Below are 26,379 nucleotides of genomic sequence, written 5' to 3' on the forward strand. Positions count from 1 at the left end.
CTGGTGTGTGGGGCCAGGTCCCTGGGCAGGGTCTGGCCTGCTAGTGGTGGGCCAGGTCCACAGGCTACAGGGCTGCAGTTGTCTTGTGGCTGGTGTCTACCCACTAGTGGGTGGAGCTGGGTCCTAGGGTCTCTGGCTGGAGGGCCCTGGGGGTCCCAGGTCTAGTGCCTATGCACTGGAGTGTGGGCCTGGGTCCTGGGCCTTCTGGTGAGCAGGGCCCTGTCCAGGGGCAGCTGTGGGCACAGGAGGTCTTAAAGTAGCCTGTCTGCTATGGGTTGGGCTGTGTGTCTGCCCAGTTAATTGCTTGACCTGAGGCATCCAGCACTGGTGCCTACAGACTGTTGGGCCAGGGCAGCACTGCGTCCTGAGGCTAATAAGCTAGAGGAATGATTCCAGAATGGTGCTTGCCAGCACCAGTGTTCATATGATAGAACAAGCTCCCAAAATGGCTGCCCCCAGTGTCTATGTCCCCAGGGTGAACTCTAGTTGCCTCCTGCCTCTCCTGGAGACTCTCCAAGAACAGCGCCTGGTCTGACCCAGGCTCCTTTCAAATTACTGCTTCTGCCCTGGGTCCTGGAGAGTGTGAGAGTTTGTGTGCATCCTTTAAGAGAGAAGTCTCTATTCCCCCCAGCCCTCTGGGACTCCTAAAAATAAGCCCTGCTGGCCTTTAAAACCAAATGCTCTGGTGGCTTGTCTTCCTGGTGCAGGACCGCCAGGCTGGGAAGCCGATGTTGGGCTTGGACCCCTCACTCCCTTGAGAGAACCTCTGCAATTGTAATTATTCTCCCACTTGGGGTCACCCACCTGGGGGTATGGGACTTGACTATATCATGATTCTGCCCCTCCTACCCATCTTGTTGTGGTTCCTTCTTTACATCTTTAGTTGTAGAAGATCTTTTCTGGTGAATTCCAGTCTTTTTCATCAATGATTGTTTTGTAAATAGTTGTAATTTTGGTGTGCCCATGTGAGGAGGTGCACTCAGGGTCTTCCTACCCAGCCATCACTGCCAATCTCCTCTATTGCCCATATGTTTTATTAATGGTATGTCACTAGTTGCTGGAATCCCTGTTCTGGCATACTTCAAATTCCCATGCCACTGGGAATTTATTAATCTGTAGACTCAGCCTACCTGCAGTTCTTATACTGATTAGGCCCTATATTGCTGTTCTTATATTGACGGGGAAAATCAAGCATCCCTGGATCCATGGGTCCAGAGTCCTTCATGTGTTTACCCCTATTGTGTGCTTTGTACTTTGGGGTTCGTGTTTCTTTGCTTATGCTCAAATTCCACACAACTGTTAAAAGATATGCAGTATCACTTACATAGTAAAACCATTGAAAGAAGCATATTCCTCAGCTGTGAATCCATAAATATCTTGACAAGATAGATTCACTTCTTGCTGAAGGAGAAGACTGACTAAACTTGTTGGTTCATCACTGAGAGCAATCATAAGGGCTGTTCTGGAGCAAGAGATATAAATGTGTCCATTTATGAACCTTAACCATGTCTTGTACTTTTTAAAAAATGAGTCTTCTAAATTTACTGTTTAAATGTATGATCAGGAAAAGAGTTGGGGCAAGAATGTAAAATGTGGGGCAGATCTACTCAAAAAGGTGTGCTAATCACAGATCATATCATGAGGTCTAAAGATAAGAGTCTCTAGGAAGCAGCTAGCTCAGTGGTTTTCAATCCCTGCTCCTGGGAACACTAGTGTTTTCCAGGAGGTGTCTCAAAAATTCTATGGAGGGGAGTGTCTGGGACTCTGGGTACCGTATCCCCATTTAACTACAGCATCTGGGATTTAGAGATTGAGTTTCTGTGTAAGATTCTAATGTTAAAAAAAATAATAGCAATAATAACATACCATTCTGGCCCAACTGTTTGATTTTGCAGATAGAAAAATAGATCCTGGGAATCTAGGTAATTTGTCCAAAATCATATGGCCAAATCTTTTCAGTTTCAAAAATATGTCTCATATATACATATATGATATATATATATAGGCTTAATTCAAACTGAGGGCAAGAGCAGCCTGGAGTATTTAAGCAATGAGCACCTAGAATTTAACATATGTGTGAATGTGTATATATTCCTGTTAGATAGCTATGGTTATATGCTCATATTTAACATTAATTATACCTTTGATTCTTATCTGAAGCATTCACATCTGCCCCACTCTTCAGAAGAAATTCTACCATTTCTGCATTATTTTCAGTAATGGCAAGTAAAAGTGGAGTATACCCATCCTGCAAAAATTATTTCAAAATGATTATTTAAAATATTGTACCAACATTACATGCCTTTTAATTAGGTTCAATTTAAAAAATAAGTATGCTTATAAGAAACCTCTGTAGTATCTTGTAATAACCTATAATTGAACAGAATCTAAAAAAGAATATATATATGCCAGTCAAAAAATCAAAATAAAATTGTAAAAATTATAAAAATAAATAAGTAATAAAATAAAATATAGTTGGCCAGTCAAAAAATAAAATTAAAGTTTCTACTTTAGGCTTAATTCAAATTGTGGGCAAGAGCAGTCTGGAGTATTTAATTAGTGAGCACCTAGAATTTAACATAAATATTGCAAACCATCAATTCACATTTCATAATGTTGTTACAGCTGAGTTTCCTAGGGTTTCATTTAAACTTCCAAGGCTGGCACTTATTTTGGCCGGTCATGCAGATAAAGTATCAGTGAACTAAAGTGTTAGGAAGCTTAAAAACATATATTAATCAGTTATCCATAAAGTTTTAATAGGTGACTTGGATTACTTTTAGTATAACAAGTGATTTTCTAATTTTACTCTATTATAACTATTCATGAGTATACAAATAAAATATAAAAGGACATAGTCTTCATGATTTTTAATCAATGTTCATTTATAGGGAAATCAAGTATTTCTCATGTGCTGTACTTCTTTGAACAGTTATAATTGTTAAACCTCATTTTGCTTTGGAGGTCAAGATTATAATCTGAAATGAAATGGAGAAAGGTTTTTTTAAAAAGGAAAACCTTATCAGTATTTGATAATCTCATTCTCCTTCTCCTTCTCCCTAATTTCATTTTGTAAAATTCATGTTTTATATAACATGTGTCTCAACAGATATAAATTATCTGCAATGAATACCTTTTTTTACTGCTTTCTAAAATATAATGTATTGTTTTTAATAGAAGACTACCTTATTTTGAGCTTCAAGATTAGCTTTGTGTTCAAGCAGTTTTGCAACTAATGAGTCACTTTGATGACAGGCAGCATAATGAAGAGCAGTATTGCCATATAAATCCACCAGGTTTGGGTCTGCACCATGTTCTAGAAGAATAGTAGCACAACTCTCCTTGTCACACTGTACTGCCTGTCAGTACAAAAAGAATAGATGGGTAACCAATTTACTATTTAGGATCTGATATATTAAACTAGTGTTTAATACTATGTTTTAAAATATGAAATATAACAAAGGTTAACTAGGAGAAGAACTCAAATGTAATTCAATTGAAAAGGAAAAATCAGCACACCTTAGTCAATGGAGATCTGTTTTCACCATCCCAGACATTTACTTTGCACTGTTTCTCAATTAAGAGAGATACAATATTTGAATATCCATTAGCACAGGCCAGGTGCAAAGGTGTTCTGTATCAATATAATGAAACACAAAGTTATAGATAAGTCTCACTTTGAGAAGTTATCTGCTATGCCCAAGAACATGCCAGATCATATATTATTAAGGTATTTGCTTTGTGTACTTATTTATATTTACACAAAATTTAATGAATTATAATTGCTTTTTACTGAATTAAAAGAGCTGTGCAAATGCCTGAAGATCAAATATTTAACTGGTTTCACTTCAAAGAAAATTTAACTATGCGTTAAAAAATAGGTTTTTTTCAAACACCAAAATGGAGTCTGAGCCTTGGAGAGTGATAAAATTAGACATCCAATTATATCTAGAAATGATCTCCAAAACCTAAGATACATATGCCAGCTAACAGGAGGAAAAGACATTGCCTATGTTTGCCTGTTGCATGGCATACTACACCTAGTGTGTGTGTTTCTCTTTGCTCAGCTATTAAAGTTGTCATTTGCATCTAAGAAGTGAACACAAAGGTGAAAGCCTAAGTACTCTTTAAGCTGTAGATCTCAACCTAATTTTCAGTTATTAAAATAATTTCTACTTCTCAAAGAACCATATTCTATGTAGCCCTCCAGAAACCAAGCATATAGTCATGAAGTATGACAGATACTAATGAGCTCCATTTAAACTTTGTAGCTTTTAGCCTGGACTAACCCTCAATAAACTTTTATTTATTTGTGAAGGTGATATCTTTATATCCTATTTTAAGATAATTTCATAATACAAAGTCTATATACAGATAGCCCAGGTCCCAAACAAAAGATTTTAGATGCCATTTTCCTGCTTCATTTTAGGTCCTCAGAAGTACTTTATGGGTACCTAAACAGACCTGTTATTGACACTAAGAGTAGCAAAATGTAGCCCACAAGGACTTGAAAATAAGGTAACTTTCAAAGAACTAGGCTCATAAAATCCAAACATGATGATATAACTTACCATTTATGGGAGTAAACCCAAAAAATATAAAAATAATTTTGAACAATTTGGAAATACAAAAACCTGAATATAAAAAATAAATTAATTAATTATTTTTTAATTTAAAAATAAAATTATTTTAAAATAATTATAAATTAATTATTTTTAAAATTATTAAAATAATTATTTTAAAAATTAAATTATTTTATTTCAAAAATAAATTAAAAAAATATTTATTAATATAAAAATAAATCAAGTTTACCTGAATATAATCTCTGGAAGGCAAGACTATAACTATAATTCAAAAAAACAGAAACCTAACCAATTATGTCATTCTGTCTGAAGAAAGAGTGTAATCAGAAAGAGGATGGTCAGCTAAGTGATAGACTGAAACCAGAAGTTATCCATGATTAACATCCTTCATGGTAAAGAAAATATGCATTTAAGGAACCCATACTTCCAAGTCATTGGAAAGGAGTACTTTGTTTTTGTGTAGAACAAAAATGATTCCTCAGACATCATGATCTAGATGAAATATCCCTCAAAATGATCTACCTTGTTTTGCCACGATTCCATCCTTACCAAACAAACTTCTGATAACTAATTTGTTTTCTCAGAAATCGTGACACAGGAAAAGCACTGATTAGCCTTTTTGTTGACATCCATAATTTGGCTTAAAGGTATATTTCCTTATGTAATAGGAAGTTTCTCCAGTCTTCAACCTGAACATATGGGGCCGAAAGGCTTTAAGCTGACCTAAAATAACTCCTTGCAGTAGCATAGCAAATCCTAACAAACATTTTGATCCATCCCCTTCACCCACTGTTATATATATCTCAAAATTTTAGTCTCAAGGAATGTAGGTGGCTTTTACTCAATCTTTAGATCTAATTCTCTTTCCAACTCCAGTTTCCTTTTTTCATTAAAACAAAGAAACAATAACCAAAAAGCAAAAACAAAACCAATTTCCCTTTCTCTGAGAGAAAGTAATTGGCATTTGAGTAATTCCCAGGAGGTGTTCCAGAAGTGGCTGCTGTGTCACTGCTGCACGCCTGCTGAATATTTCACTCTTCCAATTGAAGTCTAAACCCTATGTGACAGGGGGACCTTCAAGATGGTGAAGGAATAAGGCAGGGAGATCACCTTCCTCTCCAAAAATACATCAAAAATACATCTACATGTGGAACAACTCCTACAGAACACCTACTGAATGCTGGCAGAACACCTCAGACTTCCCAAAAGGCAAGAAACTCCCCCACGTACCTGGGTAGGGCAAAAGAGAAAAGCAAAAACAGAGACAAAAAAGTAGGGACAGAACCTGCCCCAGTGGGAGGGAGCTGTGAAGGAGGAAAAGTTTCCACACACTAGGAAGCCCCTTCACTGGTGGAGATGGGGAGTGGGTCGGGGGGAAGCTTTGGAGCCATGGAGGAGAGCACAGCAACAGGAGTGCAGAGGGCAAAGCAGAGAGAGTCCCATGCAAAGGATCGGTGACGACCAACACTCAACAGCCTGAGAATATTGTCTGCTCACCCGCTAGGGCGGGTGGGGGCTGGGAGCTGAGGCTCGGGCTTCTGAGGTCAGATCCCAGGGAGAGGACTGGGGTTGGCTGCGTGAACACAGCCTGAAGGGGGCTAGTGCACCACAGCTAGCTGGGAGGGAGTCCGGGAAAAAGTCTGGACGTGCCTAAAAGGCAACAGACCATTGTTTCCTGGTGTGCGAGGAGAGGGGATTCAGAGCATGGCCTAAATGAGCTCCAGAGACGGGCATGAGCTGCGGCTACCAGCGAGGACAACAGAGATGGGCATGAGACACTAAGGCTGCTGCTGCAGCTACCAAGAAGCCTGTGTGCAAGCACAGGTCACTAGCCACACCTCACCCCCACCCCGAGAGCCTGTGCAGCCCGCCACTGCCAGGGTCCCATGATCTAGGGACAACTTCCCTGGGAGAACACACGGGGCACCTCAGGCTGTTGCAATATCATGCTGACCTCTGCTGCCGCAGGCTCACTCTACTTTCCGTACCCCTCCTTCTTCCCGGCCTGAGCCAGAGCCCCCTAATCAGCTGCTACTTTAACACCATCCTGTCTGTGTGGGGAACAGACACCCTAAAGTGACCTACGTGCAAAAGCAGGGCCAAATCCAAAGCTGAACCCGAGGAGCTGTGCGAACAAAAAGAGAAAGGGAAATTTCTCCCAGCAGCCTCAGGAGCAGTGGATTAAATCTCCACAATCAACTTGATGTACCCTGCATCTGTGGAATACCTGAATAGACAATGAATCATCCCAAAATTGAGACAGTGGACTTTGGGAGCAACTGTAGACTTTGAGTTTGCAATCTGCATCTAATTTGTTTCTGGTTTTATGTTTATCTTAGTTTAGTATTTAGAGCTTATTATCATTGGTAGATTTGTTTATTGATTTGGCTGCTCTCCTCCTGTTTTTATAGATATATATATTTTTTCCTTTTTCTCTTTTTGTGAGTGTGTATGTGTATGCTTCTTTGTGTGATTTTCTCTGTATAGCTTTGTTTTGCCATTTGTCCTAAGGTTCTGTCTGTCCATTTTTGTTTGTTTTTTTAGTATACTATTTAGCACTTGTTATCATTGGTGGATTTGTTTTTTGGTTTCATTGCTCTCTTCTTTCTTTCTTTCTTTTCTTTTATTACTTTCTTATTTTTTTATTCTTAATAATTTATTTTTTATTTTAGTTATTTTATTTTACTTTATTATTTTTTTCCTTTCTTTCTTTATTTTTTCTAGCTTTTCTTCTGAGCCGTGTGGCTGACAGTGTCTTGGTGCTCCAGCCGGGTATCAGGCCTGAGCCTCTGAGTGGGAGACCTGAGTTCAGGACACTGGTCCACCAGAGACCTGGCTCCACGTAATATCAAATGGCAAAAGCTCTCCCAGAGATCTCCATCTCAACGCTAAGACCCAGCTCCACTCAACAACAAGCAGGCTACAGTGCTGGACACCCTATGCCAAACAAACAGCAAGACAGGAACACAGCCCCACGCATTAGCAGAGAGGCTGCCCAAAATCATAATAAATTCACAGACACTGCAAAACACACCACTGGACGCGGTTCTGCCCACCAGAAAGGCAAGATCCAGCCTCATCCACCAGAACACAGGCACCAGTCCCCTCCACCAGGAAGCCTACACAACCCACTGAACCAACCTTAGCCACTGGGGGCAGACACCAAAAACAACGGGAACTACGAACCTGCAGCCTGTGAAAAGGAGACCCCAAACACAGTAAGTTAAGCAAAATGAGAAGACAGAGAAATACGCAGCAGATGAAGGAGCAAGGTAAAAACCCACCAGACCAAACAAATGAAGAGGAAATAGGCAGTCTACCTGAAAAAGAATTCAGAATAATGATAGTAAAGATGATCCAAAATCTTGGAAATAGAATGGAGAAAATACAAGAAACATTTAACAAGGACCGAGAAGAACAAAAGAGCAAACAATGATGAACAACACAATAAATGAAACTGAAAATTTTTTAGAAGGAATCAATAGCAGAATACCTGAGGCAGAAGAACAGATAAGTGACCTGGAAGATAAAATAATGGAAATAAGTACCACAGAGCAGAATAAAGGAAAAAGAATGAAAAGAATTGAGGACATCTCAGAGACCTCTTGGACAACATTAAACGCACCAACATATGAATTATAGGGGTCCCAGAAGAAGAAGAGAAAAAGAAATGGACTGAGAAAATATTTGAAGAGATTATAGTTGAAAACTTCCCTAACATGGGAAAGGAAATAGTCAATCAAGTCCAGGAAGCACAGAGAGCCCCATACAGATAAATCCAAGGAGAAACATGCCAAGACACGTATTACTCAAACTATCAAAAATTAAATACAAAGAAAAAATATTAAAAGCAGCAAGGGAAAAGCAACAAATAACATACAACGGAATCCCCATAAGGTTAACAGCTGATCTTTCAGCAGAAACTCTGCAAGCCAGAAGACAGTGGCAGGACATACTTAAAGTGATGAAAGGGGAAAAACTACAACCAAGATTACTCGACCCAGCAAGGATCACATTCAGATTCAAGGGAGAAATTAAAACCTTTACAGACAAGCAAAAGCTAACAGAATTCAGCACCACCAAACCAGCTTTACAACAAGTGTTAAAGGAACTTCTCTAGGCAGGAAACACAAGAGAAGGAAAAGACTTACAATAACAAACCCAAAACAATTAAGAAAATGGTAATAGGAACATACATATCGATAACTACCTTAAATGTAAATGGATTAGATGCTCCCGCCAAAAGGCAAAGACTGGCTGAATGGATACAAAAACAAGACCCATATATATGCTGTCTACAAGAGACCCACTTCAGACCTAGGGACACGTATAGACTGAAAGTGAGGGGATGGAAAAAGATATTCCATGCAAATGGAAATCAAAAGAAAGGTGGAGTAGCAATTCTCATATCAGACAAAATAGACTTTAAAATAAAGACTATTACAAGAGACAAAGAAGGACACTACATAATGCTCAAGGGCTCAATCCAAGAAGAAGATATAACAATTGTAAATATGTATGCAACCAATATAGGGGCACCTCAATACATAAGGCAAATGGTAACCACCATAAAAGGGGAAATCGACAGTAACACAGTCATACTAGGGGACTTTAACACCCCACTTTCACCAATGGACAGATCATCCAAAATGAAAATAAATAAGGAAACACAGCTTTCAATGACACATTAAGGAAAAGGGACATAATTGATATTTATAGGACATTCCATCCAAAAACAACAGAATACACTTTCTTCTGAAGTGCTCATGGAATATTTTCCAGGATAGATCATATCTTGGGTCACAAATCAAGCCATGGTAAATTTAAGAAAATTGAAATCATATCAAGTATCTTTTCCGACCACAACGCTATGAGACTAGATATGAATTACAGGAAACAACTGTAAAAAATACAAACACATGGAGGCTAAACACTGTGCAAGTAAATAACCAAGAGATCACTGAAGAAATCAAAGGGGAAATCAAAAAATACCTAGAAACAAATGACAATGAAAATACGACAACCCAAAACCTATGGGATGCACCAAAAGCAGTTCTAAGAGGGAAGTTTATAGCAATACAATCCTACCTTAAGAAACAAGAAACATCTCAAATACACAAACTAACCTTACACCTAAAGCAATTAGAGAAAGAAGAACTAAAAAACCCCAAAGTTAGCAGAAGGAAAAAGATCATAAAGATCAGATCAGAAATAAATGAAAAAGAAATGAAGGAAACGATAGCAAAGATCAATGAAACTAAAAGCTGGTTCTTTGAGAAGATAAACAAAATTGATAAACCAGTAGCCAGACTCATCAAGAAAAAAAGGGAGAAGACTCAAATCAATAGAATTAGAAATGAAAAAGGAGAAGTAACAACTGACGCTGCAGAAATACAAAGGATCATGAGAGATTCCTACAAGCAACTTCATGCCAATAAAATGGACAACCTGGAAGAAATGGACAAATTCATAGAAAGCCCAACCTTCTGAGACTGAACCAGGAAGAAAGAGAAAATATAAACAGATCTATTACAAGCACTGAAATTGAAACTGTGATTAAAAACCTTCCAACAAACAAAAGCCCAGGACCAGATGGCTTCACAGGCGAATTCTATCAAACATTTAGAGAAGAGCTAACACCTATCCTTCTCATATTCTTCGAAAATATAGCAGAGGGAGGAACACTTCCAAACTCATTCTACGAGACCACCATCACCCTGATACCAAAACCAGACAAAGATGTCACAAAGAAAGAAAACTACAGGCCAGTATCACTGATGAACATAGATGCAAAATCCTCAACAAAGTACTAGCAAACAGAATCCAACAGCACATTAAAAGGATCATACACCATGATCAAGTGGGGTTGATCCCAGGAATGCAAGGATTCTTCAATATATGCAGATCAATCAATGTGATACACCATATTAACAAACTGAAGGAGAAAAACCATATGATCATCTCAATAGATGCAGAAAAAGCTTTTAACAAAATTCAACACCCATTTATGATAAAACTCTCCAGAAAGTAGGCATAGAGGGAACTTACCTTAACATAATAAAGGCCATATATGACAAACCCAGAGCCAATATCATTCTCAATAGTGAAAAAATGAAACCATTTCCACTAAGATCAGGAACAAGACAAGGTTGCCCACTCTCCCCACTATTATTCAACATAGTTGTGGAAGTCCTAGCCACAGCAATCAGAGAAGAAAAAGAAATAAAAGGGATCCAAATGGGAAAAGAAGTAATACTGCCACTGTTTGCAGATGACATGATACTATACATAGTGAATCCTAATGATGCTACCAGAAAACTGCTAGAAGTAACCAATGAATTTGGTAAAGGAGCAGGATACAAAATTAATGCACAGAAATCTCTTGCATTCCTATAAACTAATGGTGAAAAATCTGAAAGAGAAATTAAGGAAACACTCCCATTTACCACTGCAACAAAAAGAATAAAATACCTAGGAATAAACCTACCAAAGGAAACAAAAGACCTGTATGCAGAAAACTATAAGACACTGATGAAAGAAATTAAAGATGATACACACAGATGGAGAGATATACCATGTTCCTGGATTGGAAGAATCAACATTGTGAAAATGACTATACTACTCAAAGCAATCTACTGCTTCAATGCAATCCCTATCAAACTACCAATGGCATTTTTCACAGAACTAGAAGAAAAAATTTCACAATTTGTATGGAAACACAAAAGACCCCGAATAGCCAAAGCAATCTTGAGGAAAAAAATGGAGGTGGAGGAATCAGCCTCCTGGACTTCAGACTATACTACAAAGCTACAGTAATCAAGACAGTATGGTACTGGCACAAAAACAGAAATATAGATCAATGGAACAGGATAGAAAGCCCAGAGATAAACCCACACACATATGGTCACCTTATCTTTGATAAAGGAGGCAAGAATATACAATGGAGAAAAGACAGCCTCTTCAATAAGTGGTGCTGCAAAAACTGGACAGCTACATGTAAAAGAATGAAATTAGAACACTCCCTAACACCATACACAAAAATAAACTCAAAATGGATTAAAGAGCTAAATGTAAGACCAGACACTATCAAACTCTTAGAGGAAAACATAGGCAGAACACTCTATGACCTCAATCACAGCAAGATCCTTTTGGACCCACCTCCTAGAGAAATGGAAATAAAAACATAAATAAACAAATGGGACCTAATGAAACTTCAAAGCTTTTGCACAGCAAAGGAAACCATAAACAAGACAAAAAGACAACCCTCAGAGTGGGAGAAAATATTTGCAAATGAAGCAACTGACAAAGGATTAATCTCCAAAATATACAAGCAGCTCATGCAGCTCAATGTCAAAAAAACAACCAACCCAATCCAAAAATGGGCAGAAGACCTAAATCGACATTTCTCCAAAGAAGATATACAGATTGCCAACAAACACATGAAATGATGCTCAACATCACTCATCATTAGAGAAATGCAAATCAAAACTACAATGAGGTATCACCTCACACCAGTCAGAATGCCCATCATCCAAAAATCTACAAACAGTAAATGCTGGAGAGAGTGTGGAGAAAAGGGAACCCTCTTGCACTGTTGGAGGGAATGTAAATTGATACAGCCACTATGGAGAACAGTGTGGAGGTTCCTTAAAAAACTAAAAATAGAACTACCATACGACCCAGCAATTCCACTACTGGGCATATACCCTGAGAAAACCAAAATTCAAATAGAGTCATGTACCACAATGTTCATTGCAGCTCTATTTACAATAGCCAGGATATGGAAGCAACCCAAGTGTCCACTGACAGATGAATGGATAAAGAAGACGTGTCACATATATACAATGGAATATTACTCACCCATAAAAAGAAATGAAATTGAATTTTTTGTAGTGAGGTGGATGGACCTAGAGACTGTCATACAGAGTGAAGTAAGTCACAAAGAGAAAAACAAATACCGTATGCTAACACATATATATGGAATCTAAAAAAAAAAAAAGGTCATGAAGAATCTAGGGGCAAGATGGGAATAAAGACGCAGACCTACTAGAGAATGGACTTGCGGATACGGGGAGGGGGAAAGGTAAGCTGGGACAAAGTGAGACAGTGGCATGGACATATATACACTACCAAATGTAAAATAGATAGCTAGTGGGAAGCAGCCACATAGCACAGGGAGATGAGTTCGGTGCTTTGTGACCACTTAGAGGGGTGGGATAGGGAGGGTGGGAGGGAGAGAGATGCAAGAGGGAAGAGATATGGGGACATATGTATATGTTTAACTGATTCACTTTGCTATAAAGCAGAAACTAACACACCATTTTAAAGCAATTATACTCCAATAAAGATGTTAAAGTAAATAAATAAATAAATAAATAAAGCCTATGTGACAATTAAACTTTTATGAAATCTCAGAGCCCATCTGTATCCCCAAGGAACATAGGAAATCAGACACAAATTCAATAAAATAAAATATCTACGGAAGCTTCAGCTTTTTAAGGTAGTATTGAGCAATTATAGTCCTGTGGTATTTTACACAAAATCTGAAAACAAGACTAATCTATCTTGAGTAGACATGAAACAGTACCAAAGTTACAATATCACTCAACCTTCAAGATGGTCTTATAAAGATTTTTACTCAGAATACTTGGCATCCTTTTAAATGAGTCACCCTGGTTTAAAAACACAAAATGTCTTAAGAATATACAGATTGCCTCCATTCCAAGTTTTAGATTTAACTGTTCTTAATTCCACAGAATTAAGAATATGGAATATTGGAATATGCAGCAAACGATGTCCTTGTTATGACCCTTTACCAAATGTGTACACATATAATGTAAGTGCTTCAATGTCAATGTTTTTTCACCTAATGTCAAAAACAAAAACCATTCTATTTTTTGAAACAGTTGAATGCAAAACGTATATTTACAGAAATCTTAGAGAAACACTTTAAAACCAAGTATAGTATTCCATTTCTCAAAATTCCACAACTTTTATTAATGTATCACATTACCAAGTGAAGACTTTATACTATAAGAGTAAATACTTACAATTTTAAACTTTTTAAAGTTAAAACGTTAAAAAGTTTAAACTTTTAACTCTTTTTAACTCATAGTACTTATAAGAAATCTAAATCCCTGTGAGGCCTAGTGCTGGTTTCTAGAGTTTCAGGCAAGCTGGTGTCCTACTGTTTCATTCAAGTTCTGTTTTCTCCCAGTCTCTCACTCTCTTATATACCAGTGAAACTATTGTCAGCAGAGGTTGTGGACAGGTGAAGGATTGTCAGATCCCAGAAATCTCTAACTGAACTTTAGCAAAAGGCATGACTCAGATGGGTGTGAAGAGTCAATACTCTGGAAGCTGAAATGAGAGGTGTTATCGGCTACACATGGTGCAGGACCAGAACATAGCTGCAGTTTTGAATTACATCTCATCGTGAGAATACCCCTCTGATCAACAGACTTGGGCTCTTGATAACTTAGAATTCAAGGTGAGTGGAGAAGTAACCAAGGAAACTACCTCATACTAGATCATTACATTATTTTCACTGTAGGCCGGGCACTCTAGATCTAATCTGGGTTTGAGTAGTATGACTGAAAGTGTTCATTTGGAATTGAGCCTTCACCTACAAGGCAACCTACAGATCTGAGGAACTTTTTAAATAAAAACCATAAACGTAATTTAATTTTATAGCTAGGAGAGATATTAGACATCTTCAATTCACTTTCAAACTCATTGGGCACAGAACTCAAAATGAAAACATAAATATTAGCTAAATAAGCAAAGCACATTAACAGGGAGCTCCTCTGGTTTAATAAGAAATAGTCTTCAATGGGGCTTTGCAGATCTTGGTTTAAAAAACATCTATCTAGTAATAGTTCTGATTTGACGAGATGAGAAGATTTAGGGTCAAGGTCATACAAATGCAAGGAAGGCCTCAAATTCAGATTTTTATTCCAAAAACAATGTTATTCCTACTGGGCCACTATGGCCTTCAGAACAACCTGCTCATTAACTGTCATGGTGTTTCTCCCATTCTCTCCTAACCAGAAATTTTCAATTTTATTATCATTATTTTTACTAGAAAACATATTTAGAATATTATTTCCATAAGGCCATTATTTATATGTACATATATTTACATGAGGCATCAGGGACCCTTGCACAGTGCTTCTAAAATGAGTTTATGCAGCCCTCAATAAAACACTATAATTCACCTTTTAAAAAATTCAAATAACACAAAGCAGAAGTCTCCCATAACCATTCTCACTCTACCTACTTCCTCTGCCCAAATCTCATCTCCTCTTCAGAAATAGTGTTTTAAGTTTAGTATGTATCCTTTCAGATTTTATCCAATTCTCAGTCTTTCTACACACACACACACACACAAATATTCAAATAGAATATAGAGTTTGAGACTTTTTTTATTCAGCCTTATTGAGGTATAATATACAAAAAATGTAAGTGTACAGCTTTATGAGTTTTTTCCAATATATAGTCATATAACTGCCACCATAAACATAATAAAGAACATTTCTATCACTCTAAAAAGTTCCCTCATATCCCTTTACAATCAATCCCCCTCCTCCAGTCCCCATATGAAACACCGGGTAGCTACTAATTTGCTTTCTTTGGCTATAATTTTGCCTTTCTAGAATTTCATATAAAAGGAGTCATTTGATATATAGTCTTTTGTATCTGGTTTCTTTGACTTAGCAGGACACTTTCGAGATTCATCCATGTTGCTGCATGTATCAGTAATTTCATTTCTTTTATTAATAAGAGATATTTTATTACTGAATAATATCTTTAAATTATCATATTTATCTATGTATGTATATATATATATATATATATGTATTCATTCATCAAAAAATATTAATTCAGCACTTACTATGGCTAAGCAAGGTTCTAGGTGATGAAGATACAGCAGCAAACAAAACAAAAATACCTGACCTTATGGATCATACATGGCTAGTGGAAGAGGTCAATGAAAAAACTTAAAATACAAGGTACAACAGACAGTATTAAGTGCTAAAGAGAAAAATCAGGCAAGGAAGAGGAACAGAAAATGTCAGCATGGAGAGGGGGTACAATTGTTGGAAGAGTAGCCAGGGAAGCTCTCACTGATAAGATGACAAACACCTGAAGGAAGTGAGACTGAGCCATGTGGTCTGTGATATCTGGGTGGGGAAGCACTCCAGGCAAAGGACCCAGCAAGTCCAAAGGCCCTAACTGCATGTCTGGCATTTCTGTGGACACTAAAAAGGCCAGGGTAACTGGAGATGAATGAAAGGGAGAGTTGTAGAAACTAAGATCAGAGAGATAACAGGGAGGGGGTAAAGGTTGTGTAGGGTTGTATGAGCCTTTGGAAGGACTTTGGCTTTTACCCCTAATGAGATGGAAAGCCGGTGGATGTTGTTAGGACAAGGAAGGACATCACTTGACATACATTTTAGAGGATCATTCTGGCTAATGTGTGGAGAATAAATTGGAAAGGTTAAAAGACAGAAAACTACCTGGGAAGCCACTGCAGTAATTCTCATTAAGATATGATGGTGGCTTTGACTAGAGTGGTACCTTTGAAGGTGGCAAGAAATGGCTGGATTTTAAACATGTTTTGAAGGTAGAACCAAAAAGATTTGCTGTTGAATGAGATGAAGGATGTGAAAGAATGAGAGTAGTCAAGAATGACTCTAGGGGTTCTGGCCTAAACAACTGAAAGAAAGGATTTGGCATTTATAGAAAGAGAAGAGCAGGTCGGAGGAGGAATAACAGGAGCGCAGTATGCGGATGTTTGAGATTCCTAAGCAGTGACGGGGTGGAGCTAGTGGCTCTCACAAGCCCATTGTTAAATTTTCAGGAATTATTCGAGCCACTTGACATCACATTGGTAGGTGGAAATCAGGGATTCTCTTCCCTTCTACCCACCCCCACTCAAGAGCCTGTTATATAACATTTACCAGCACACCACAGCCTGTTAGATATACAAGTGATAGTGTAGGCATTTGTATATATATGAGTCTAGAGTTCAGGGGAGAGTTCTAGCTGGAGATTAAAAGTTGGAAGGCATTGGAATACAGTTACAGACGATCTCTCTTCATCAGGCAGGTGAGGATTAAGAGAGAGACAGAGAGAGAATTATTTCGAGGTCTGAGCCCTCAAATATTTACCAATCAGGAAGATGAAGAGAAACCAGCAAAGGAGTCTGAAAAGAACTGTCCACAGAAGTAGAAGAAATGCCAAGTGAACCAAGTGTTCTAAAAGACAAGATGATATTTCAAATACTACTGATAGGAAAGTAAGAGACTTGGCTGAGATGCCTGCCAGGTACGACTGAGAATTGACCATTGAATAAAGTCATGTTGAGGTTATTGATGACCTTGTAAAGAAATTCAGAGGACTGGTGTAGGATAAAAGTCAGATAAATTATTGAATAGATAACTCTGATTTTATTAAAAGAGGAGGTAAAACTATGAGCAAGTTGACACAGATCCTCTAACCATAGTTTCCAGTTGCCCTATTACAATGAAAGATGATGCTTTATATACCCTATGACCTGAAAACTCCCCCACAAGATTTTAAGGTAGGCACATATAGTACATATTTTCTGTTATTAATGCCAAATACGTAACCTCTTCATTTCTTAACATATAAAATTAATTTTGTTTTTGCAGTAAGTGGTTGTTGATAAGCTTTTTGAAGATCCTCTACAACTGAAAAAAATTTTTCATAGGAGATCCACATTAAAAAGTTAATTGTTTCGCTCTTTCAAAGTCTTAAAATCGTAATCACTGTTCTGGGAAGTTGCCTCTACTCTTTTCCTATTAGTACATTAGGAATATGGGAAACCTTAGTGGCTGGGGACAGTATATACCAAAGGAGAAAAACCACAGCATGGGGAAAGGGTGAAGTGCCCAGTGGAGATTAAGGCAGTGGGAGGAGTGGAGGGAATTGGGAAGGACACAAATGCCCTCAGATATCCAGGTGAACATTTCTAAAACTAAGAAGCTGAAAGTTGGGGGTATGACCCTCTGCCAGTGGTTGCCAGACCTCTCCACTATGGGAAACTCAGAGTGACAACCAGTGGGGTAGTCCAGACAAGTCCTGTTTCTGGTTAGAGGACCCAGTGGCCCCAGCTTCCCCTCCATGCTGCCCTTCATCACTATGGTCACCTGTGTTCTCTGTCCCGCATGTTCACATCATGTTTCTTGAGCTGAACATACTCCTTCACCTTCTCTAAATCCCCGACCGAGGCAGCTTTGTGAAGTTTCTTTAAATCCTTATCTCTAAGGTTGTAGCCTGGCTGGGCTGGAGGACCGATACTAGCTGGCCCGCCTATGGGCAGGTGTGAGCAAGAACTGTGGGGCTCATCCTTCCTTCTCCATAATGTGAAAAGCTTCTTCATGGCGGCACGGGAGGCAGTCCTTCAGTCGCACCAGGATGTCCCTGGAGCTCCTAACTGCCCCACCTGCCTCGCCACCTTGGCCCTCTGGCTCGCGGGCCCCTCTGGCCAGGTAGGTCCGCCCCGCAGTGCTGGAGTCAAAGCCGGCTAGAGACCGGAAGTGGGCCAAAGATCAGAACCTGTGTGGGCGGCTTTTCCCAGTTGCCTAGCAACGCCCAGGGCCTCTGGCACCCGAGGTTGGGACCCAGCCCCCGGGTTGCCCAGATCCAGATTCTTCACTCAAGATCTTAGATTAACTGTCAACACTCTCAGTCTTCCTATTAGATCCAGCATCTTTGGGTAGAAATCTATCAGCTTTCTTACAAATACCCCTTTCCCTTCAAGGATAGACCTAGTAGCTTGAACTCTTGCAAACCAAGATTTACCTTACTCCTGGTGGAGATGAACCTCCTCCAGTGATCTTGCCTCCAGCCTACTCCCTGCCTCCCACTAACATGGTTCAGAAGGCGCAACTCGCTTTTAACAATAACTGAGATCCTTTCATAATCTCAATTTCAAACATACTTTTTTTTTTTTTTTTTTAAAGCTGCACCTTGCAAGGGCCTTTGAGGAAATCTTTTTTTTTTTAAATCATTCACTTTATTTATTTATTTATTTTTAATTTATTTATGGCTGTATTGGGTCTTTGTTTCTGTGCGAGGGCCTTCTCTAGTTGCGGCAAGCGGGGGCCACTCTTCATCGCGGTGCGCGGGCCTCTCACTGTTGCGGCCTCTCTTGTTGCGGAGCACAAGCTCCAGACGCGCAGGCTCAGTAGTTGTGGCTCACGGGCCTAGTCGCTCCGCGGAATGTGGGATCCTCCCAGGCCAGGGCTCGAACCCGTGTCCCCTGCATTGGCAGGCGAATTCTCAACCACTGCGCCACCAGGGAAGCCCTCAAACATACTTTTGAATACCATCTCTCATATTTTAGCTCACTCTCTCATCACAAAACTCCAAAAATCCTTCTAACTCATTGCACCTACAGTCCATTAATTCTGCCACATTTCACTGACCTTGACCACCCCACTCTGTGTTCTCACTTCCCTACTTAAGTAGGTTAAATTCCACGGTTAATCATTATCACTCTCATGTATATACCTTCAGCATGTTTGCCCCCATTCCTCTTCTTACTTGTCTACCTAAACCACAGAGCTGGTTAAATCTAAAACTCCCATCTAAACATGTCTGCCCTGAGCCACTGGTTCTGACTAAAGGAAAAAACAAATCCATGCTGTCTTTTCTCACTTTCAGTTCATGAAAACCCACCTGAAATGGATTGGTATGCTTCCCAGCAATCCTTAGATACTTGCCTGATCCATTCACACTCATAGTTTCCTTGAACACTTCATATATTCTCTCTCTTCAAACTCATTCTTAGCTGATGACCTGGCTTCCTGATCCACTGAGAAAAGTGAGTTAATCAGAAGAGAAATTCTGCAGGCTACCAGGACATCTACCCACCTACCGACACCTTGCCAAAAAATATTTTACCTTCTCTCTTGTTCATGTTGATATCCATGTTTCTAGCAAAGGCCAGCACTTCGCTTACATACTAGAAGCCCATCCTCTGTATTGCTTCAGCAACCCCCCTCCCCTGCTTTCTCATGTGTCTTTAAGGTTTCCCTCTCCGATGACATTCTTATTAACATAAATACATGCTAGTGTTTGTCCATCCTAAAACAAACAAACTGACCCGCCTCCCCCTGCAACCATTGCCTCATTTCTCTCCTTTACAGCAAAAAGACTTAGAATTGTCTATAATCTTGTAATCTCTGTCTACATTCTTCTTCTGTTCTCACTTAAGTTCCCATCATTACCCTGTTTTCCCATTTCTCTCAATCCACACTGCTTTAAGTATGATTGACCATGATCTCCAATTGCCATTTCTCAGTTTTCACGTTAATTATGTTAATCTATTGCTTGCTCCTTGAAACACTTTCTTCACTTGGCTTCCAAGACATCACGCTTCCCTGGTTTCATTCCTTCCCTCCTAACCATTCCTCTTCAGTCTATTTCACTAACTCCTCTTTATCTCCAGTAACGGAGAGCCCCAGGATCAGTCCATCATTAGCTTAATTTTCCCCCAAATCCTTGGAGTCATCCTTGAATCTTATCTTTTACACCTACATTTAAACTGCCAGCAAATTCTGTCAATTCTAACTACAGAATATATCCAGAATCCATTTGATTTCTTCCCCTAACCATATTCCCTTCTGGGTGATCTCATTCAGTCCCATGACTTTAATACCATCTATGCAATGTCAACTCCAAATCTGGAAGTTCCAGTCTGGTTCCTTCCCCTGAACTCAGGACTGGTATATCCAGTTGTCTATAGACTCTATAGGCATCTCGTGCTTAACATGTCTCAGCTGACCTCCTGACATTCCAATCTGTCACTGTCTTTCTTACTTAAGGGCAGGTAACTCCATTCTTCATGTTGCTCAGGTCAAAAGTTTTAGTGTCATCCTTGACTTCCTTCTTTTTCAAAGGCCACATCTAATCAGTTAGCAAAACCTGCATGCAGTACTTCCAAATACATACAGAATTTGACCACTGATATCACTGTAGTCCAGGCCAACATCATCTCCCTCATTTGCATTACTTGACCAAGAAAAATTAGCTGTGTTAGAACTGGGACAAGAACTGATAAGCTTCAGGACTTCAGGTCTCCTCCTGTCATATCACACTACCTCTGGTTAATTTTATGAGCTGCACCACCTTCAATTCATGATGACCTGAGAATAATTTTTCACTTATATGCTAATATAAAGCTAGTACAGCTCAGAAATTTGGAATGTATAGATAATTATATGCTAATTTTATATAATTATTATTAATAGAATAATGATCTGCTGTCTCTTCTATTATCAGACACATGAGTATTATGTAATATGGTTAGTACCTTACATAAGTATTAAAATAGCAATGTTATTTATCACATTTTTTTCCTAAATAACTATTCCCATGTAATTTCTCAGGAAAAATAATAAAAGAGATCCCAATATGCTTCATCTCAAACATAGCTATGCAGTTAAAACTTCTCAGTGGATTTTCTGTTGGTGTTCCTGCCAAAGATACAGAAAGCAGGCTTATGAAAGTTTTGATAATGAAAGAGCTATTTAAAGATCAATATGTAAATTTCATTGCTAGTTTTTCTTTCTTGAAATTCTAAATTTGTGGTTATTTAAGAAGGTAATTGTTAAAGTCTAAAATAATAATGTCTGAAGGGAAATTTCTTTAGTTTCAAAAGTTCACTAAGTTCATTAAACCCATATGGTGCCTTTGCACAAATTAGGAAGTAATTATGTATGTCATTTGTTTCTCTATAATTACAAATAAATTGGACTTGTTATAAAATGGGTTTATTATTTTTACAACAAATTATTTCTAATAAATTATTATTAAGTCATAATCATTTATAATAAATGGCATAGTGATTTATTCGTAAGAAAAGCACCTGTTTTTAAACTGGGACTTTAAACAAACAGAAAACAATACAAACTGCAATAAGAAATGCCAGGTTTAGGGCTTCCTTGGTGGCGCAGTGGTTAAGAATCCACCTGCCAATGCAGGGGACACGGGTTCGAGCCCTGGCCTGGGAAGATCCCACATGCCACGGAGCAAGTAAGCCCGTGCGCCACAACTATTGAAGCCCGCGCGCCTAGAGCCCTGCTCCACAACAAGAGAAGCCACCGCAATGAGAAGCCCGTGCGCCACAACGAAGAGCAGCCCCTGCTCACCGCAACTAGAGAAAGCCCACAAGCAGCAACAAAGACCCAACGCAGCCAAAATATATATATATATATATCAGGTTTAGATGGTGTACACTAATACCAATAAGATATTATATTTTAATTTACTTTTGCGATCAGTATAGAAATTATTAAAGCAATTCTTTATTGAGAATCACAAGTTATATGTGGCTGCATTAACAATTATCGACCTTTCTCTTTCATAATTTGAAGAGAATGTTTTGTTCCCCTTAGAACAAAATACTTTTCTTCTGTTTGTTGGCTAATCATCATGATTTACTTCTTAATCAATTTAGACTGCCATAACAAATTACCATAGACTAGATAGCTTAAACAACAAACATTTTTTATCACAATTCCAGAGGCTGGAAGTCTGAGATCAGGGTGCCTGCATGGTCGGGTTCTTGGTGAGGGCCCTCTTCCTGGTTTACTTGCTATGTCCTCATATGGCTGAAAGAGCTAGCTGTCTCTGGCCTTTTCTTATAAAGGTACTAATCCCATTCAGGAGGGGTCCCATGACTCAATTACTTCCCAAAGGCCCCACCTCCAAATATCATCACATTGGAATTAGGGTTTCAACACATGAATTTTGGAGGGACACAAGCATCCAGTCCATAACATTTACTAATTTTGTTAGAACAAGATACTTTATTGCCATCAGCCAGAAGAGTTATGTTTGTATAATAAATGTACAAATAGCCCATCTCTGGACCTAACTCAAAGTTTTAATAGAAGTACAAAAATATGTCACAAAGACAAAAGTGCTGCAGTGAAAATGGTGCCTCTTAGAGGTGGTAACTTGTGCAGTGCATGACCTGAACAACTGTATGAAGCCACCATTAGGTTAGTCGCAATTTTGTAGATCTTCTATACATCAGGCATTTTACCAGATGTCAAAAACACAAGCATGAAATAGATGTAGTTCTGATTGTCATGGTACTCACTATAGAGTTAATTTCTATGGTTTTTCAAACATCTTTTCTAAGGAAAACATAATTTTCGTTCATTCACTTATTCACTCAACTAATAATTCTTGTGTCTTTTAAGTATACTGGTATTGCTCTAATACTGGAGCATAAAAAAGTCTTTTTCTTACCTCAATATACACTTAAAATTATTTGTGTTGTATTTCCATATGTTTCTACTTTGGGGGTAATATCTACATTGTCTAAGTTTGATCTTTATATTCAATTTTCAAGGCAGCTAAGTCATGCGACAACATTCTGTAATAGAAAGATCAGTGGATAGCTTTTTAAATGGTTTTTAAAAATGCCAAGTTAATGGAAAACTTGTCCTTTGGCATAGGGCTCATTATAATGCCTTGCAAGCTGACAAAGCATGATGATGGAAAGGATTTAGAAAGTGACATCACACTGCACTGACTTTGGACCATCCTGCTACCTAAGAGTCCAGCCTCTCTAGCACCAAGAAGAGAGAATCTCAAGAGGTCACCACTTAAAAACTAGAATCACAAACTCTTTCATTATCATTTCTTTATTGGAAAGAGAGTTAATATTGACAATAAATACTGTTTCAAATGCTCCTCACTGGTCCTCTTCCCTTGAGAGATGAACCTGGATAATCTGTGCCACACAATCTAGTTTCTACAACTAGTTTCTCTAGCATGAAAAGTACTTTTTAAAATGACACTTTTTGGCTTACATGGTGCAAATAAGAATTTCTTCCACTAGAGAGAGGGACACCTGGTGTCTTACTCTGGTAGCTTGAATATGTTGATATCAATTGCTATTTGCATATCTGGCAGGTTCCCCTCTAGCAGATTGCCACCACCTCCTCAATGATTCATCCTAAACTTACCTCATTGAGTATAAACTCCAATGAGAGTTAGTTCACAGTAGGTAAGTTCTTAACATGGGACCTTTTTATTTGTTCCTCCAAGAGAGAGAAAATACCAAATAACCAAATTTGCAGAATTCAATTCACAATGTAGATAAAATGGCTAGGGCTAAATGAGTTTACTACCATCGTTCTAAGAAGAAAAATAATAAGTAAATACATTGGTGTCTTTTGCACTCCTCTCCCCTGGCAGCTGGAAAGTTTTTGAAAGGATCATTATCTCTTATCTGTTTTCTGTTACCTGCCATAATGTGAAGTATGGTGCCTCTAGGCCTTAGGATGGAGGCTTCATGCTATACTGAACAGTCTCTACCTACATTCCCTCCCTAGACTAAAGAATTATAGTGAAGTAAGTGTGCTGTCTTCTTACTGCCCCTAGGGAAAGAGGTCCAGAAAAATATCATGCTGTTTAAATTTGTTATTCTGCAATTGTGATACCAATTCTGTGTCATGATGCCATTTTCTGATTTGACAGGGTTAGGTTAGGATTATGATAACTGTAATTCACTTCTAGGTATCAAATTTTGTTAAATCACATTCTCTGACATATAATGATTGTGGTGGTACGGATGCGAGAGATTTTAATGCACCAATTGCCTACCAATAGTATAATCAATATTCACTCTGGAATATTCTCCAGGTGTGTTCCAAGGGATACTTTGTGGCAAAGTGTAATAGTATTATGTTCTTAATATTATCATGTATTTTTCTATTGCTGATTCAAATTCATTTTACTTTTCAGTAATGGAAGAGTTCTAAAGAAGACATTAAACAGGTAGGATTTTATAGATTGACTCATTACTTTTTCTTTTTTTGACATCTTTATTAGAGTATAATTGCTTTACAATGGTGTGTTAGTTTCTGCTTTATAACAAATGAATCAGTTATACATATACATATATCCCCATATCTCTTTCCTCTTGAATCTCCCTCCCTCCCCCTCTCCCTATCCCACCGCTTTAGGTGGTCACAAAGAACCGAGCTGATCTCCCTGTGCTATGCGGCTGCTTCCCACTAGCTATCTATTTTACATTTGGTAGTGTATATATGTCCATGCCACTCTCTCACTTTGTCCCAGCTTACCCTTCCCCCTCCCCGTGTCCTCAAGTCCAATCTCTAGTAGGTCTGCATCTTTATTCCCGTCTTGCCCCTAGATTCTTCATGACCTTTTTTTTTTTTTTTTAGATTCCATATATATGTGTTAGCATACGGTATTTTTCTCTTTGTGACTTACTTCACTCTGTATGACGGTCTCTAGGTCCATCCACCTCACTACAAATAACTCAATTTCATTTCCTTTTATGGCTGAGTAATATTCCATTGTATATATGTGACACGTCTTCTTTATCCATTCATCTGTTGATGGACACTTGGGTTGCTTCCATATCCTGGCTATTGTAAATAGAGCTGCAATGAACATTGTGGTACATGACTCTATTTGAATTTTGGTTTTCTCAGGGTATATGCCCAGTAGTGGAATTGCTGGGTCGTATGGTAGTTCTATTTTTAGTTTTTTAAGGAACCTCCACACTGTTCTCCATAGTGGCTGTATCAATTTACATTCCCACCAACAGTGCAAGAGGGTTCCCTTTTCTCCACACCCTCTCCAGCATTTACTGTTTGTAGATTTTTTGATGATGGTCATTCTGACTGGTGTGAGGTGATACCTCATTGTAGTTTTGATTTGCATTTCTCTAATGATTAGTGATGTTGAGCATCATTTCATGTGTTTGTTGGCAATCTGTATATCTTCTTTGGAGAAATGTCGATTTAGGTCTTCTGCCCATTTTTGGATTGGGTTGGTTGTTTTTTTGACATTGAGCTGCATGAGCTGCTTGTATATTTTGGAGATTAATCCTTTGTCAGTTGCTTCATTTGCAAATATTTTCTCCCACTCTGAGGGTTGTCTTTTTGTCTTGTTTATGGTTTCCTTTGCTGTGCAAAAGCTTTGAAGTTTCATTAGGTCCCATTTGTTTATTTATGTTTTTATTTCCATTACTCTAGGAGGTGGGTCCAAAAGGATCTTGCTGTGATTGATGTCATACAGTATTCTGCCTATGTTTTCCTCTAAGAGTTTGATAGTGTCTGGTCTTACATTTAGGTCTTTATTCCATTTTGAGTTTATTTTTGTGTATGGTGTTAGGGAGTGTTCTAATTTCGTTCTTTTACATGTAGCTGTACAGTTTTCCCAGCACCGCTTATTGAAGAGGCTGTCTTTTCTCCATTGTATATTCTTGCCTCCTTTATCAAAGATAAGGTGACCATATGTGTGTGGGTTTATCTCTGGGCTTTCTATCCTGTTCCATTGATCTATATTTCTGTTTTTTTTTTCTGTGCCAGTACCATACTGTCTTGATTACTGTAGCTTTGTAGTATAGTCTGAAGTCAGGGAGCCTGATTCTTCCAGCTCCGTTTTTCTTTCTCAAGATTGCTTTAGATATTCGGGGTCTTTTTTGTCTCCACACAAATTGTGAAATTTTTTCTTCTAGTTCTGTGAAAAATGCCAGTGGTAGTTTGATAGGGATTGCATTGAATCTGTAGATTGCTTTGGGTAGTAGAGTCATTTTCACAATGTTGATTCTTCCAATCCAAGAACATGGTCTATCTCTCCATCTGTTTGTATCATCTTTAATTTCTTTCATCAGTGTCTTATAATTTTCTGCATACAGGTCTTTTGTCTCCCTAGGTAGGTTTATTCCTAGGTATTTTATTCTTTTTGTTGCAATGGTAAATGGGAGTGTTTC

General features: G+C 38.4%; 1 protein-coding gene across 1 annotated transcript; it reads right to left on the bottom strand.

The window, feature by feature from the left end:
- Positions 1 to 1,316: 1,316 nt before the first annotated feature.
- ANKRD7 (ankyrin repeat domain 7) lies at positions 1,317 to 17,991 on the bottom strand. Its single transcript, XM_059932513.1, is given in 7 exon segments — positions 1,317 to 1,370; positions 1,372 to 1,462; positions 2,142 to 2,248; positions 3,186 to 3,359; positions 3,520 to 3,634; positions 17,759 to 17,894; positions 17,946 to 17,991. Coding segments are annotated over 7 exon segments (723 nt in total).
- Between the last annotated feature and the right edge of the window lie 8,388 nt (positions 17,992 to 26,379).

This window comes from Balaenoptera ricei, chromosome 9 (assembly GCF_028023285.1).
Source record: "Balaenoptera ricei isolate mBalRic1 chromosome 9, mBalRic1.hap2, whole genome shotgun sequence".
Taxonomy (NCBI): domain Eukaryota; kingdom Metazoa; phylum Chordata; class Mammalia; order Artiodactyla; family Balaenopteridae; genus Balaenoptera; species Balaenoptera ricei.